At 46.2% G+C, this 16,215-nt stretch overlaps 1 protein-coding gene across 1 annotated transcript in view; it reads left to right on the forward strand.

Annotated features, from left to right (window-relative positions):
• The first annotated feature begins 5,899 nt into the window (after window positions 1–5,899).
• Window positions 5,900–16,215, forward strand: part of LOC149347421 (sodium-coupled monocarboxylate transporter 2-like) — an 82,795-nt gene continuing 72,479 nt past the window's right edge. Inside the window, exon 1 of the mRNA XM_089541579.1 lies at window positions 5,900–6,241. Coding sequence (XP_089397705.1) covers window positions 5,900–6,241 — 342 coding nt within the window. The remainder of the gene's footprint in view (window positions 6,242–16,215) is intronic.

Consider the following 16,215-nt stretch of genomic DNA (forward strand, 5'->3'; position numbering starts at 1 on the left):
TTTTTGAGAAAACTGCTGTCCTTGCAAAAAGTAGGGACATGCTTACGCGGTTAATAATTGAAGCAGAGAAGATAAATTCTTCGAGAGAGACATGTATAAGCACTCCTTCTATCTTTTTATCGGATAAGGAGCTATCATTTCTCAGACAACGTTACTGATAGCACAGGTGATGACGTGGTTTTGGTGTTAAATATGTTGCATGTGTGTAATAAAAATTTTGTTGGAAGTTAGCGCTCGTGTTGTTCGTGTCTTCTTCGTGTGTCCTGTCTTAATCTGCGCTATTATATCGCTATGAAGAGTCAAAGTCTGCCGGTTGATGGAGTTGAGATTCTCTAAATCCTCAACAGGCATGTATGAAATTGTGTAAGTGAGAGATTGCTCACTTACATTGGCCTCGTTAGCTGTTTTCTTGCTCACACTGTGTTGGTTAGGCACCTTCGTGGTCACAATGGACTTGTTAGCCCGCTTCGTACGCACACTGGGCCCACACTCAGTCGGGGTTTTGGAAAGCTTCCTCTTCAGGCGCCGACTCACAATCTCGGTGTAGCCACCGTCGAACTCCATGTCATCCGAGTCGGAGAAACTAGACGACCCCGGGAGCTCTGAGGGGAGATCCATACTGCATCCAGGTTGATCTGTGCGGTTCACACTGCTAACCACAGAAGGCAGCAGAGGCGGCGGGTCATCCGCCATCGCCTGGGACGGCGAAGTTGCCTTGAAGGCCACAGAAGCACAAATTATTTCGAAAAAGCAGGAGCTCGATCAAGAGAAGCTGCCGTTCGCAGTGCTCTTCCATTAAGCCAAGACTTCGGCAAGCAGATAGCACAGCTGGACAAACGCAGTGCAGTGTGTCTAGCTCCCGCAATGTGGCCGCATACAAGAGCCACCTGCGTTTTACCGTTTTCACAATGTCTCGTTTCACAACGTGTTCGCTTGAAGGCGCCTAATCGACACACAGGAAGGCAAGAATATTGCCGCCGAAGCTGAACGACAACTGGGGAAGGCAAGGATGCGTGAGTGTCACGACATCCTTTTTACCCTTGTGTTGCTCCTCTCAGAAAAGGCAAGAAAAGAAACATGAAAGAAAGAGAGAGAGGGTGCCCGGACCAGCAACGCTTTCCCAGGCTTAACGCCAATTGAAGACAAATGAAAAAGAGGTAAATGCTCCAACGAAAAAAAAAACAACTTAAAGGGAAAGTCAGAGGAGTAAAAAATAAAAACTCAAAACGAGAGGAAGCAAAATGCACATCACACTGAAAGTCACAGTCGCAGGCAGACAGACAAAGAAAAGCGTGCAGTCCGCGAAATAAATAAAAAAAATGAGAAAACTGAAGTTATAGTATAGTCATGGTCTAAGTAACAATCAAGACAAAGCACAGAGTGTCGGCCGCAACGAAAATTGGGTAAGTAGAAACATACTCAAAACAAAACAAGACAAAACTAAAGTCACAAGACAGCTAAGGGCACAGTCACAGTCACAGAGTCAAAGCACAGTATACAGGCCAGCCACTACTATAGCGTCTATACCACACAAAGGAGCACGGATCCCTCCTCTGTGCAGAGCTTGGAGAAGAGAAATGAGAGGAAGGATAGAAATCAGCGTAAATAATAAGGAACGGTGTTACTTATGAGGTGAAGCATTTCAAGGAGAAGAGCACAAGCAGCAGGGTCTCGGAGAAGGGAGGGGTAGATAGTTGCAGTAATGTCGATGAGCAAAGAGATTTTAAACCAGAAATTAAAGAAGCAGCAACGGAACAATCTCGGAAGTAGTGACGGAAGTCTTCACATAACATTCCACAGGAAAAAGTTGAAGATGAAGAGAGTCCAATTTTTTTTAAATAAATAAAACGGAAATCTACCATCTCAGTAACTGAAGTAATAAGACGGTTCCTGGGTAGATAATTGGGGGAAGGAGCTGAACCTGTTCTTTTTGCGACGGCCACTTGAACATCGACTAGCGGATGTGTCTGGCTTGCTGAGCGGGTTCGCCGAAAGTGTTTCTTGCCATTGCAGAAAGACGAAATTCATCGAACGTAGTTAAACTATGCAAGTTGCGAAACGGGAAAAACAACGCAAATACGTAGCCTGTTGACGTCTCGAGCTCTGTCACCAGCTTCTAATTCAGGTCACTATCTTCAAAAGAAGCTGTGGCCGACACCACGTCAACAAATACGCCTTTCGCACAACTGGTGACAGTCATGAATGGCGGTATGAAGCGTGTTGAACCTTCTTCCCGCGAAGAAGTCCGTCTAAAAACAATCGGTGTCCTGTCCAGGCTACCCAGCCACCAGCCGAAGAACCTTTCAAAGAGAGATATCCGCTCCCCGAGAACTGATGATGATGATGATGATGATGTCCTCGGGCTGAATGGCACATACCCACGGCGGGGGATTGGCCAGGGTGCATAGCGGATACAAACGCACTCATGTACAGGGAATGGAGTAGAATTAAATCTAAAAATTTGGAACGCAGAGCTAGAATTTGTACAATACAAAAAATACGGAGAAAGAAAAGTTGTGAATTCACATTCTAGCAGAGGAATCTCCCCGAGAACTTCGTAAGGATAAAAACTTCGTCATCCTCCCGCCAGACAAAGGAGGTTGAACGATGGTCCCCAACCGGCAGGATTGCGAACAAAAAGTCAAAACACTTCTCGACGGCCCACCCTACGAAGAATTCAGAAAGAATCCGACTTTGCAACTGCAGAAAAGAATGTATCAACTTTTGGCTGCCATCATCAAGCGTTACCCTGAATAAAAACGCCTCCATTGCACCTGATATGCTGCAATGCTTTGGCACCGGTCTTTTTCAGTCTCCAAGAAATTCGCAAAGAGGGTGCTTCAGTAGAGTTAGTTCTTGGGCTAGTTGGTATTCTCGATTTACACTCATAATTTTTCTGCGCAACAGCCAAAGAACAGAAGCAGGAAGAGAAGAAGGACGAACACAGCGCTGTGTTCGTCCTTCTTCTCTTTCTGCTTCTGTTCTTTGGCTGTGTGCCGTTGCGCTGAAAAACTATGAGGGTGCTTCGCTGCGCCCCATTGTCAACTTCACCACCTCACAGCTTCGGGCCCTCTCGGCCTATCTCCATTAAGTCCTCTCCCCCTACCAGGAAACTTGCCAGGGAACGTACGCAACTCCAGCAACTTTGTCAAACGTCTTTCCCTGCACAAATGCTCAAACAACTAGCACTTAATACGCAGGAATAATAACTAACAACCAAAATGCTACACTGCAGCTGGATAAAGATAGATAGCGACGATATATGCACAGGCACAAGCGATGAAGAGCAAGGGAGCGGTAATTAAAAGTTCAGGAGTATACCCAAGACAAGGAAAGTTCTCCCACGTCGCGGACGCTATAGGAGGCGAACGGAGTCGACGGCTAGGAAGTTGGCATTGTCACGAACCATGGACCACAGACGATCGGTTCCGCGAGAGGTATTCCAGAGAGTAGATCGCCGCAAAGCACACTGACTTTACGGGGCTCAGCCCGCCTTTTTATCCGCTTCTTAGGGTGTAATTCCGGCGCTCAGTTAAAGCCTCGTTTGTTTTTCTTTATTACACTGTTGTGAAGGGGATGGACACCACCGGATTGCGCAGAGCTCTCTTGAAACTTCTTTAACAGCTCGGGCCACGAAGGCGCACTCAGCCCTCCCCCCGAGTGGACATACTGATGTAAATATCGACTTATCGGCGCCGCTAAAACTGGGGAATCTTCACTGCTTAGTAAAAGCAGGTGCGCCATCAGATCCAAGAAAGGAGAGAACGAGCAGCTCAAGTAACTACTACCGATGTCCCGGCGATGCTACGGCGGAGGTTCTGTCGCGTGAGACCAGGAGAGGAGTGCGCATTATGCGTTACATCGCCGAAAGGGTGGCTCTTGGAATTCGTCTTTGTCGCAAAGGACCTGTTCTCCCTTTCTTTTGTGGAATTCTCGCAGCGTCTCCCTTGTCAGACGAATAGCGACCCCATCGCCTCACGGCGCCTTCCCACATCGCGGCCGTTGGCGCCAAAGAAAAAGTTTAGCTAACGTGTCTGGCCCCGGAGGTCTCACGTCTGCAAACACGCTGACAACGGCGTAGGACTGGCTGAAAACTAATGTATGCTTCAATGCCCAGTGTGTGCGGGTGGTGGAAAAGGGTTCGAATATTTTCCTGTTTTGTTTGCTTGTCTGTTTTTTTGGATCTGGCTTCGAGGTATTGCCCAACCCTCAGGGTTTGCGTAAGAATTTTGTTCGTTTATGGAAGCCTGGGGCGGGTCACCGGGAATGGCCGCCGCAACTGCTTTATTATCGGAACCCTTAAAACGTGGAGCGAAACCATTTGAAAGCAGCCTAGGTAGAGACTCCGTGCTGAGCACGTTCTTAAACAATACCTAAGGTTGGCAAGTGTCACCTCTGCGTCAGACCGCTTTATTTAAGTTGAGGTCTATATATGCCTGTGTTATTTTACTTGTGTGACTTAGGTTGCCTCTATATATTTTTTTAAATATATTTCTTCGTCTTCATCTGCATCATCGCCTTTCTCTTCATCACCGTCCCATTATCACGTTTGCAAAGGTCCGTACACCTCCGAAGAAAGTGAATGCGGTCATCAAGGCCATGAGCCTCTGGGTAAGTGCTCCTAGGATCACGTCGGAATATGTCAGAACGTCGGGGTTGCCCGCTCATGTTTGCTGGGTTTTAGGAGGCGGTTTGCGACACTTCTCTTCACGGGAAATAGTGAATAGTTTCGACAGCAGCATCCGGCTAGGAAAAGTGAGCGATATATCGATATGAAAGCGCTACGAAGTCACGTGCAGACTCACGTCGGTGAATGACTCTCCGTTTCATTCGCCGAGTTATTCGTGTTTGCTTATCTTTCATGTGCCAAGAAGCATACTGCTTGCGTAGGAACAAAAAAGAACACAGCACATAAAGTAGAGGAAGCTGTACGGAACAGATGGCATAGAATTATACTAGGATGATACACAACATTAAGTTGCTGAAGGTATTAAGGCGAAAGCCTTTAATGCCTCATTGTTGTCGACAGAAGGTTGTCAGCAGAGGTGTCACGCTTTTCGGTTGGTCGAAATAGTTAGGACGTCACAGGGCGCAGCCCCCTTTTGGAGCACACGACTACTAAAAAAATAGTGGTCCGCTTCGACAGGGGGCGTAAGGCGTCCGTGAGGGACCACATTACATACCTCATGACTGCGAACAGAGCCATGGATACCACCAAGCTCATCGAAGCAGAGAGAGAGAGTCGTGCTAGAGAAGCAGTCAAAGTCGGCAGTTAACGTGTGTAGTTGTAGTGTGTAGTCAAAGTGTGTAGTCAAATAAAGCACTGGTACAGCACAAAACAGTCTCGCAGTCAATGCCAAACAGTGCGCCAGGAAAGGCGTTCGCCTTGCAGCTCTTTAGAGAGCCAAAGTGCCCCTGAATTTTTCAAGTATCTACCCAGTGCTTCATATATTAAAAAGCGACATTGTGCTTATCTACACTTGCCTATCCCCATCACTTAGCGTATTTAAGCTCCATCTGTCGAAATGCCACCTTGCGCCGTCAACAAAAAAGGGCAGGGCAATAATTTAGACCACCCACGCCATATGAACCACGGGAAAAATCGAATAACTCTCTGTCTACACGGAAAATTTAGAGTTATCGATCAGGCCCGGATTCCTGTGTGCTTCAGACAAAATAGCATTTCGATCAATTTAGGGCTCACAGCTGGCGCTCTATCAATTCCAGATGCTTACGGAATGCACGACAGCGCTCAGAGTGCTGTGGACACTTCGTCAGTCCATCGCTTCAGGCTAGTCACCTGCCTGCTGCGAGTGTGTGCCCTATTTTTAACGAGCAGGCGCTATAAGGTAGATGAAAAGCATAGCTGAGAAAGTCATTCCCAAGAAAGCCCTCCACAATGGTTCGAATACTCGAATACGTAATCTTTGCGGTTCTCGTTGTGGTAAACCTCGTGTTCGGTTTATGTTACTCTTTGAGGAAGAGAGTTTCTTCTCCCGGAGTTGCCGCCACTAAGGCGGAGGTTTTCCTAGGCAGCCGAGCTATAAAGATGCTTCCCCTAGCGGCTTCTGCAGTGGCATCGCTGTACTCTTCGACGGGCCTCGTCGGCTTTCCGGCGCACTTCTATGCGTACGGATGGCATGTCATTTGGTGCGGAGTAACGCCTTTGCTTTTCATTCCGCTGGCTACGCACGTGTTTGTGCCGCTGCTTTACGACCTTCGAGTGACGTCCATATTCGAGGTGAGAGTCTGAATGAAATTCAACGCTATAGCCAAACGGGCAAGCTGGTGGTACATATTAAGGTCAACAGCGCAACGACGCAAACAAAGTAGAAGAAAACACAGGACAAGCGCTGTCCTGTGTTTTCTTCTACTTTGTCTGCGTCGTTGCGCTGTTGGCCTTTGAATGAAAGCCGTCCATTTGCTTCACCGAGTATTGTACACTACAGTGCAATACTTACAATGCACTTCATTCCAGAAGCTCTTGTGACGGGAGGGCACAGAACAATATTCTTCTTTCCTAATAATTCCATAACAATGCGTGTCGGAGTGCATTCATTTTTGTTCTAGTTCCACACCCAGTTAAGTTTGGTTTGGTTTGGTTTATTGGGGTTTAACGTCCCAAAGCGACTCAGACTATGAGAGACGCCGTAGTGGAGGGCTCCGGAAATTTCGACCACCTGGGGTTCTTTAATGTGCACTGACATCGCACAGTACACGGGCCACTAGAATTTCGCCTCCATCGAAATTTGGCCGCCGCGGCCGGGATCGAGCCCGCGTCCTTCGGGTCAGCAGCCGAGTGCCGTAACCACTGAGCCACCGCGGCGACACCCAGTTAGGACTGCCTCGGGCCAAACACGTGAAGTATAGGAATGCATAAGTTTCATTCTTCAGAGGGTTATTAAGTATGCCTGTGTGATTAAATTTTGCTTTATTTTCGCCACCGTCCACGTAAACTTAGCATAACCTAATTACCTGAGCTATGCATATGGATAAGACCGTTGGTGACGACGGCCTTCTTGAACGATTTGCCATGTAGCAACTCAGGAGGAAGTGTTTCATATTAGGAAGTAAATTCGTGATAATTTATAATCTCATTAAGCACAAAGCGCTTAATTTTTGATGTCAGTGTGTCATGAAGCTTTATTCACTGTATAGTGCCATAAAGTTTGCATTTATCTTCAATTATGCGAGCTTTCGTAAAAACAATTGCTTGTGGCCCGCACATACGCCCTAGCTCAATCAACTCCTGCGATCATTCTGAAAAAATCGGGTCTCAAATGTCCCCTAGTTGGAGCATGATGTTTTCTGCCAAAGCAAGTGCTTGGTAATTATTATGTATATAGCGCTTTCCTGTGCATACATAACCTCGTGTAATAAATACCACGTTGAAAAAAAAAATTCCTCAGTGGTCGATGGGTAGCCTCTATTTCATCCCATAAAATTAAAGCTTCTTGTGACATCGTGCTCACTGTATCGTGCGCTGCGTACTTTCTTTGTTTTTGCAGTAAGCCTGCCGCGTTACTGCAGTTTATTCCTTTGAAACGCGAAAACACTTTGGTCCCAACATAGCGCTGTAGATGCGATTTTTTCTTGTATGGAGCAAAAATGAACAAGGCCAACAAAAAAGTGCTACCTCTACCTGGCACCGACGCATAGTGAAAAACCAAGCCTTCAGACATATTGTCGACAAAGTTGGTTTCTTCGATTTTTCTTTACAGCGTGATTAGGTGGTTGGACCACTGTGCAAATTTTAAACCCCAGAAGACGCTTAAATTCTGTTGTGCAATTGGCAGTAAAAGTTTAAATTGTTCTTTCGACGCTCCTATTCTAACTCATGACGTTGCTCGTGACATTGTATGTCATGAGAATGCTCCGTTCGATTTGCCGGGTTTAGTTATTGATTTCGTTCTTTTTGTGAACTAAAACTATTTCTGCATTCATTTATTGTAACTTCTTATCTCTTCTTTAATAGCAGTTATTTAAGGGTTGCCTTGATATTCCAGCGCGTGATCCTTGTTTTTCTATTATATTGAACAAATAAGTGGCAGCGTTTTAACGTATTTAAACCGAGTAAACGTACGAAAGCATGCGTTTCGCCTGGTTATCCCATGCTTTCGCTTTGCTGGGTCCACCGCACGCTTGGCGACGATATTAGTTTGATAGTAGTGGATGAAGATGTAGAGGTAGAATCCACAGCGCGAGAATGTGCTTCAAATTAACGCGAGATGTGATATAGGCTGGGGCGATACCATAGTGCTCTCGTGCAGTGGCCAGGGTTCGAATCCCAGTTTCGACAATATTTATTTATTGCTTGTCCACCGTCACCCACATGAGTGACCTTGTGGGTGACTTCAATTTATTCACCTTCAGGGTGTATTACCCAAAGGCTAGGTTAATATATTCATCAATAACAAATACAAGCTATTGCATTTATATGCAGGGGGTTACAGCATCTAAAAGTGTAGACCGGCACGTGATGGTGGCGTTTTGGGTGAGGAGTACCATCCTTTCATTTCTCACACTTGCTGGTGGTAGTAGTTTATAAGTAACATGTTTATCATTAAAGTGGAAATATAATTATACAGGCTAACTTGATATAGAACTTTGTCGCTTGAGATTGGCGCTAATGGAAAACGGTGCACAAATGGGAGACATCGTATCGAAGTTTCACCCTCCACAGGGGCTCAGTGGTTATAGCATTCGGTGGCCTAGCTTTAGGTCGCGGGATCGAGTCCTTGTTCTGGCTTCCACAATTCGACGGAAGGGAAACATAAAACCGCCACTGTTCTCTGCGTTATCTGCGCAAGTTGAACAACCCCAGGTCGAAGAAATAATCCTGAGCCTTCCACTAAGGCGTCTCCTTAGCTCAACGGCAGCTTTGAGGAGTTAAACCGCACATGACACAGTACCTTTCACCGATGTTCCAGAAGTGAACTAGAAGTCTTATGGGTGCTTCTTAGTGTGCTGTGAACGAACAATCTGTGCCAACGCAAAAAAAAACTGATGTCTCGCCGAGGCATTCCGTGCTTGTCATCCATGCCGTGACCAAAGTTGTTATTGCAATAAAGTGTGTCTAAATGAGAGTTTTTGGAGTTTTTAACGCAGTAAATGAGAAGCACATCGGAGTTCTTTTTGCATGCCCGTTATGCGGCCATATGGAAATAATTACAGTGGGTAGTCATCATCGTAAACCTCTCAATCAATTGATAAACATTTCAGCCGTTTGTGTTGCACTGTACGTCCGTACTGGAACCTCACAAGCCGTTGTATTCCACGACCCCTCTCGTTGATGAATTATCCTCCCCCGCGTGTATTCGAAGGTATACTCCCTTCCAAAGTTTCAACTCAACTCGCTAAATTACGCATGCAAGGTGGCGGCTATCTACACTTAACTCCTCCAATACGAGACGCAGCTGTTCAAAATGGCGTTTCTTCTATTTCCGCCGCCAGAAAAGAAAGAGAACCAGTTGTTGTTGTTGCTGTTATGAAAACGTTTATTGACCAAATTGAGAATGAACCTCGTGCTTGGACCCCTATTTCAGGTTTCCATTTGTCGAAGGCGTTGCGGTGGTTTTGTATGCGCCCAACTTCTGGTCCTGAGGGCCTTCGTTGAGCTGAATGGCCTTCCACTGGTTAGGGGCGGCTGGGGAAATGATGCGAGGTATGGTCTTGTTTTTCTGGCAGCCCCATAGCACGTGGTAGAGGTCCGCGATTTCTCCACAGTACCAATATTGCAGTCTCCAATGTTCTGGATACCCAGTGTGTGTGATTTGGAGGTGTGAAAGGTGTCGGTTTGCATCCTTCCTAAGGTTATTTCTTCGTCCTTGCTTAATTCTTTGAAGAGTTTAGACAAAATCGATTGTTCTAGCCTGTAGGACTTCAGCAAAGGGGTGGAGTGACACACAATAGTTATGATCATTTTGGGGCGTTGCCAGAGGTAGTTTAACCAGCCGATGTGCAACGCTGCCAGATGGAAAGGTGCTTCTCGCCAGGAGTAGGCTTGAGCCAGTCGTTGCTACTCTGCATGCGCTATTAAGAGTACTGAGCAAGAATCTTGCAGAAGAGTGTTTCGGAACACACGCATGCCAGGATAACCTTGCCATATGGTGTACTGTAGGAATGTGACCTCCTCTAAACTTTCAATACAAACTTTCACGTAGGCCTGAGTGTCATCATCATCATCATAACACGCCCACTGCAGGGCAAAGGCCTCTCCCATGACTCTCCAATTAACCCTGTCCTTCGCCAGTTGCGGCCACCGTATTCCCGCAAATTTCTTAATCTCATCCGCCCACCTAACTTTCTGTCGCCCCCTGCTACGTTTGCCTTTTCTTGGAATCCACTCCGTTACCATTAAGGACCAGCGGTTATCTTGCCTTCGCATTACATGCCCTGCCCAAGCCCATTTCATCTTGATTTCCACTACGATGTCATTAACCCGCGTTTGTTCTCTCACCCACTCCGCCCGCTTCCGATCTCTTGATGTTACACCTATCATTTTAGAGCGCAGCTCTTTGGCGTCCGTTCCTGGGTTTCGCGTCGTCGACGGCGTCGGCCTCGTAACCAGCTCCGCCCCCAATGTCACGCTTTTCAATTGGTCGAAATGCTCGTGACGTCACAGTGCGCGAATTTCAAATGGGGCCAATTGTACTTTGGCTAGTAACCATGCAACCAATCACAGGGATCGTATAGTGATGCTGCAACTAAGTTGGACTGAGTTTAGTCAATTGCTTAATTAATCAATCAGCCTAATTAATATAGAGGAGAATGAAGAGGTCAGAAGAAAAGAAAAGACGCGCGCCGCAGCGACAACAGCGTCCGCGGAAGGAGACGCGGCTGAAAAAAACAGATAAATACGGTGTTTAGAAAAAATTTATTTACATATGTACACATGCCAAGGTTACACGATACATTCACATTAACAAAAACACATGACATTAAGCATGTAAGGTGAGCCAATTAAACAGGTACCGTAAACATTTCTAAGTAACTAACAGGAATGGGCAATGTAAATGAAGGATGCACATATACCGATTGACAGAAGAGCGAAAAGTCGATAATTAGTCATTGAAACATTGAAAAGGAGACCTTAGCGCCAGTTTGGCCTAAAAACCAAGACAAGACGACCGTTATTAACAGAAATAAATGGGCATGACCATTGTCGGAGAAACTCTTCCTCACCCAAGAAAAACAGTTCCTCGGACAAAAAACTAATCAGCTCCCGTCGGAGACGGCCGAGAATTGGCCACACAGCGCGGCGTCGAAAGCCACTAGCGACCGCGACGCATCGACTGCGCCATAAACTAAAAAGACCTGTAACTATTAACAGGCGAGCAAAACGGCCGCTGGGGAAGCGGCCGCGGGAGACGAAGCACGAAATGCCCTGCCCACGAAATCCCGCATGAACCGCGCGCCAAAAGACACGCGCTACAACACAGGTGACTGTAGCGTGGCGATTAGATTCCGGGAGCGGGCAATTCGGACAGGTACTGGAGCGTAACACACCCCACCGCTCTAACCGATAAATACGAAGCCGCGTTCCCTCCACCACCACGCACTTCCCCACTCAGTAAGACGTTGCTCGTTTCATATACGTTGTGTCGAACATCCTAGACAGTTCCAACAATTGACAGGTTAATGACAGAACACGATGGAAAGAAATACAAGAATATAAATATGAAATAGCCTAATTAGCCTTTCTAGTTAGACCGCATAAATCAATAAAACCGAGAACGAAATTGGTCGAGTTGGGGAATCGAACCAGGGTCTCCGGAGTGCGATACGAGCACGCTAGCCACTCCGTAATGCCAGCTGAATGGTTTGGAATGAACAAAGGCGCGTCTACCTAATACGGCGTCTTCGTTCACTCCCATCTTCCCCCTTTCCCTTACGGCGAGGTGCAGGTGTCCACCCAGATATGCGCGAGAGATGCATTTCCTTTCCTCAAAAATAAATTTACCGTCCAGCAAGGCGTACAGCCGAATTGGCGATGGCGTTCTGTGGACTCCCTGGCAGCGTTGCAAGACGCTGTCGCGTTCCACTCTTCCAGGCGAAGCTTAACATGTTAACCACACATCAGTAACACACGCAGACAGCCAATGGACGCGTCATTCGCTGGCAGCACTTGATTCATCATTCACAACCACATTCTTAACGTACGCTCCCTTGCCGCACATGCCAAGGACGTACACCACGATCACATTCTGCGCCATTCCTCTGTACTTTGCTTTGCTGAAACCTGGATGGATCCCGAAGAGCCTCTCGAAATCATAGATTTCCTATACTGCTGTGGTGCTCGCAGAGACCACAACAGAGCGGCGGGAGTCGCTATCTACTTGCGCACAGGTCTCTCTGCAATATCAGTCGAAATGTTTGGCACGTCACATGAAGTTGGCGAACTGTGCGCCGCAAAGTTGCCCAACGGCTTGCTGGTAGTAGCTGCCTACTTCGCCCCTACCGCACTCACGAAAGACGTCGTGCACTTCCTGCAACTCGCATTAACTGTCCATCGATCCACACCGATGTTAGTAGTGGGGGACTTTAATGTTGACATAAAGACAAACAGCAATTTCCTAACACTTATGCGGGAGAACATCCCGTTCCTCTCGCTCGTAACGCATCCCACGGCTGTGACAACCTCGCGAGGCACTTGTATAGATCTCGTCTTTGAGAATCAAGCATTGGTGTACCAAGTCGAACATATATCAGTCTATTTCTCCGACCACAAAGCTTCCTTCATGACTGTCAAGAACTGTTAGTGGAGTCTTTGTTAAAGGAATACGTGTGAAAAATAAAAAAAAAAATTCTGTGATAGCGCATACATGTGTTGCTCGATTTCTTTGCCTCAATCTATCGAAAAGGTGAAACAGCTTATTAGCTGCGCTCAAATTTCGCATTAGGAAGTAACGTAATCGTCGGTAATATTTTTTTTCTTTCCATAGCTCGCTGCGTTGTCCTTAACTTAAGATGAACCCCCTTTGTTAGCCTCCTTCTTGCTTCAGTTCCCTGGCTACATATTGTGCTTCCGAAAGCCGTTTTCGTGAAGATACTGGAGTTTAAAAATCAGGCAAGTCCAGATTTGAAGAGCAAGTATATTATCATGTGTGGAACAAGTCGCAAGGGTGTGGCTTTGCAGACGAAAATTTTGGTCAGTAAGTCCCTGGTAATAATCCTGTTCTTTTTTTTTTCGCTTCTACCTCGTGCACGAACATTGCCAGTAAGAGTGAGACAATTCGTAGACATTGTTACGCAACACTGATGAGGAAACTCGTTGTCACCTCAAAAACGACGCGTCTTACGATCCACCTATGCTCCTCCAGTTTGTCATTGTCCTCGCATACGCTAGTGCACTGTACACTGATTTATAGCGGCAGTATGGGGGAGCATGTGAACGATTTTAGAGATATTCAATGGGAAGCATTGCTTAGTGTTAGAAGGGGCAGTGATGTCAACTCTGCCATATTCTTGGTTTCAGTAAAATTCAATTGCTTGCATTTTTCTGGCTTTGTTAACTTAGTGTTCATTCAGCAGCAAAGTACGCATTTATTTCTGTTAAATTTGGAGTAGAAGACGGAACATTTCTTTCACCACACTGTGCATGGACGTAAATGACGACATCGAGACTATTACAGGTTCAGCAGTCGGTGACTAGTAGCGGATGGCCGTGTGATCTAGTTTCGAAGATGCCGATACAATAGAAGAATTGATGCTAACGAGCTTTGCTTGTGAAAACGGCTTGTGGCGATGTAAATGACGGCATCGAGACTGTCACGGGTTCAGCAGTCGGTGACTAGAAGTGGATGACAGTGTGATCTAGTTTCAAAGATCCAGATACAATAGAAGAATTGATGCTAACGAGCTTTGCCTGTGGCGATGATAAACTTCGTTTCTAGGCAAAGTAGCCTGCTTTTTTTCCGCACATTTAAAAAAAAACATATAAGCCAACCTAACTTGTCTGTACTTTCCCTTTACCAGTGTCATACAGGTGTTTTTATTATTCCATGTTTAACGCCCCTTGTACAGTGCTTTATCACCTCGCTGGCTACGCGAGACACCACCATAGTTCTCTAGAGCACTCATCGTCACGCACGAATCTCTCTACCCTAAAGAAGCGGGTTCGATCCCTGCTGCGGCGGCCCAATTTTGATGGAGGCAAAATTCTAGAGGCCCGTGTGCGGGGCGATGTCAGTGCGCGTTAAGGAACCCCAGGTGGTCGAAATTTCCGGAGCTCTTCACTACGGCGTCCCTCATAGCCTGAGTCGCTTCGGGACGATAAACCCTAATAAACTAATAAACAAAACTAAACGAATATTTCTAAATTGTTCAACTCGTTTTTCGATGGTTTTAGCCCCTTTACCTGTAAAGTACGGTGTTGCCTTTACACACGAGCGCTGCGAACTGCAATCACTGTTTTGATCTTCGACGAGCGCCTATTATGCTTGCTCATGTCGCCGCTGCTGAGCTCAGCTTCTTTTTGTTTTATTGCACACGTTCGCCAAATAAGCACTTCAGGTTCTGCGCCAGCCTCGGTTGGTACTGCCTACAGTCCCAATCACGGAGCAATATAGCACTCGACGCAAGTGAACGTGTTTACTCCCACTTTTACCAATAAAAGTCTGGCATACACGATACCCCCACAGGAATTGCGGCGTGCCGTCGAGCGCATACAGAACCAGGTTAATTATCCACCATGCTTTTCGCTCTGCCAGTTTTCATTCCATGAGGTACATGCAGCTATAGAGGAAGCCACCTGTATAGGGATGACAGCACACCTTGCGGAGATAACTGTAGCAGCATCAATAGCGAGGAGCGCATGAAAAGCTGTTGTTTGCCGTCGCTTATGATGTCAAATGTCAAATGGCGGAGAGACATCAAGGGAATGCGATGTAATAAAAATTTGTTGACACCTCGCGTTTCGAAAAACTTTCCGGAGATAGCTCAATCGAAACTCGAGCAGTCTGTGCTGTGAATAAGCAAGGGGCTATTAATTTTTTGTATGCGATCTTTTAGTTCAGTTGACGTTCTGCTGTTCACATACCAGAGATTCAAACCATATGGTGCTCTTTCTCACACGTAGTTCACATAAGCGACCCCAATATATTCCTTTTTTTTTTAACAAACTCCATGAAAATATATGGGTGAGCACTGCATCGTTTTGTTCAGTGGCTTTCAAGGGAATCTTCGTTCTCTCTTTCATGCATGGTCTTTAAGCACACGTCACGAAGGTTGTCAGCCGCGCCAGAAAGTGGAGCAACCAGTGTTCCCGAAAGGAGTAAGGTCATGAAGCTGCTCTCCAATCCTGGGCGGCTGGTGGTACCTGACGCCGTCTAAAAGGCTGCGGTTGTAAGCCTTTCGCAGGTGGCTGCTCATGCATTTGCCATCATGATGTCCTCTTTTATCCCGAAGGTCTTTGTTTTTTCTTTTGTAGCCTCCCCGCGCAGGTCACAGCTACACATTAACTCAGCAAAACAACAAAAATTCCTACTGGAAGGAGAACATGCCCTCTATTCGCAAAAAAAAATATATTGCTAATGCCAAATTTCGCAACACGCCGCCGAGCGGAAGTTGTGTACGGGAATTAGATGGTAAGCTCTAACCGGTATGACGTCAAATCGGTTTCCTCTGAAGCCGCCTTCTTAAAAGTTTTGGGTGCGAACATACCTTGTCATTACAATTTTTCACTGTCATTTTACTGCGGCTGTCGAATTGGTAGTTCATTTTCTAGGCCCATTATATTGTACGCCAGTTTAGGAGTTTTTCTACGCTACGAAAAATTTTGAAAATTTTGTTTCGTAACGCGTACCGCATTGTTACATAAATAGTTTGCAAGGTTTTGTATGTCAGCCGGTCACATGCACCGGAGTTTCTCCTTTCCTGTTTCAAAGTTGTTTGTTCACTTTCGGGGTAAATGCTGGCAAAGTGATTGCAGATATCATCTTTTATTCGATTGGTGATATACTAATGCGACAGCATTCGAGTTTACGTCAGGATAAAAATCCGGCATCCGATAAGAAAAAATTCTCTACTTGGTCAAGAGAGACCCCGTGACTATACGTTAAACCTTCACATCTTGCCTACCGCGGCTGGTGGCGATTAAATTAATGACTGGTCGAAAGAGCTCGTGCCAACTTGTGACGTCATCATAACCCATCCGCCGAGTTATAAGTAACCGTGTTTGTAGACTGCAACCTAGATAGGACATGAGTTCACGTA

This window comes from Amblyomma mixtum, chromosome 4 (genome assembly GCF_055824585.1).
Source record: "Amblyomma mixtum isolate Tamu chromosome 4, ASM5582458v1, whole genome shotgun sequence".
NCBI lineage: Eukaryota > Metazoa > Arthropoda > Arachnida > Ixodida > Ixodidae > Amblyomma > Amblyomma mixtum.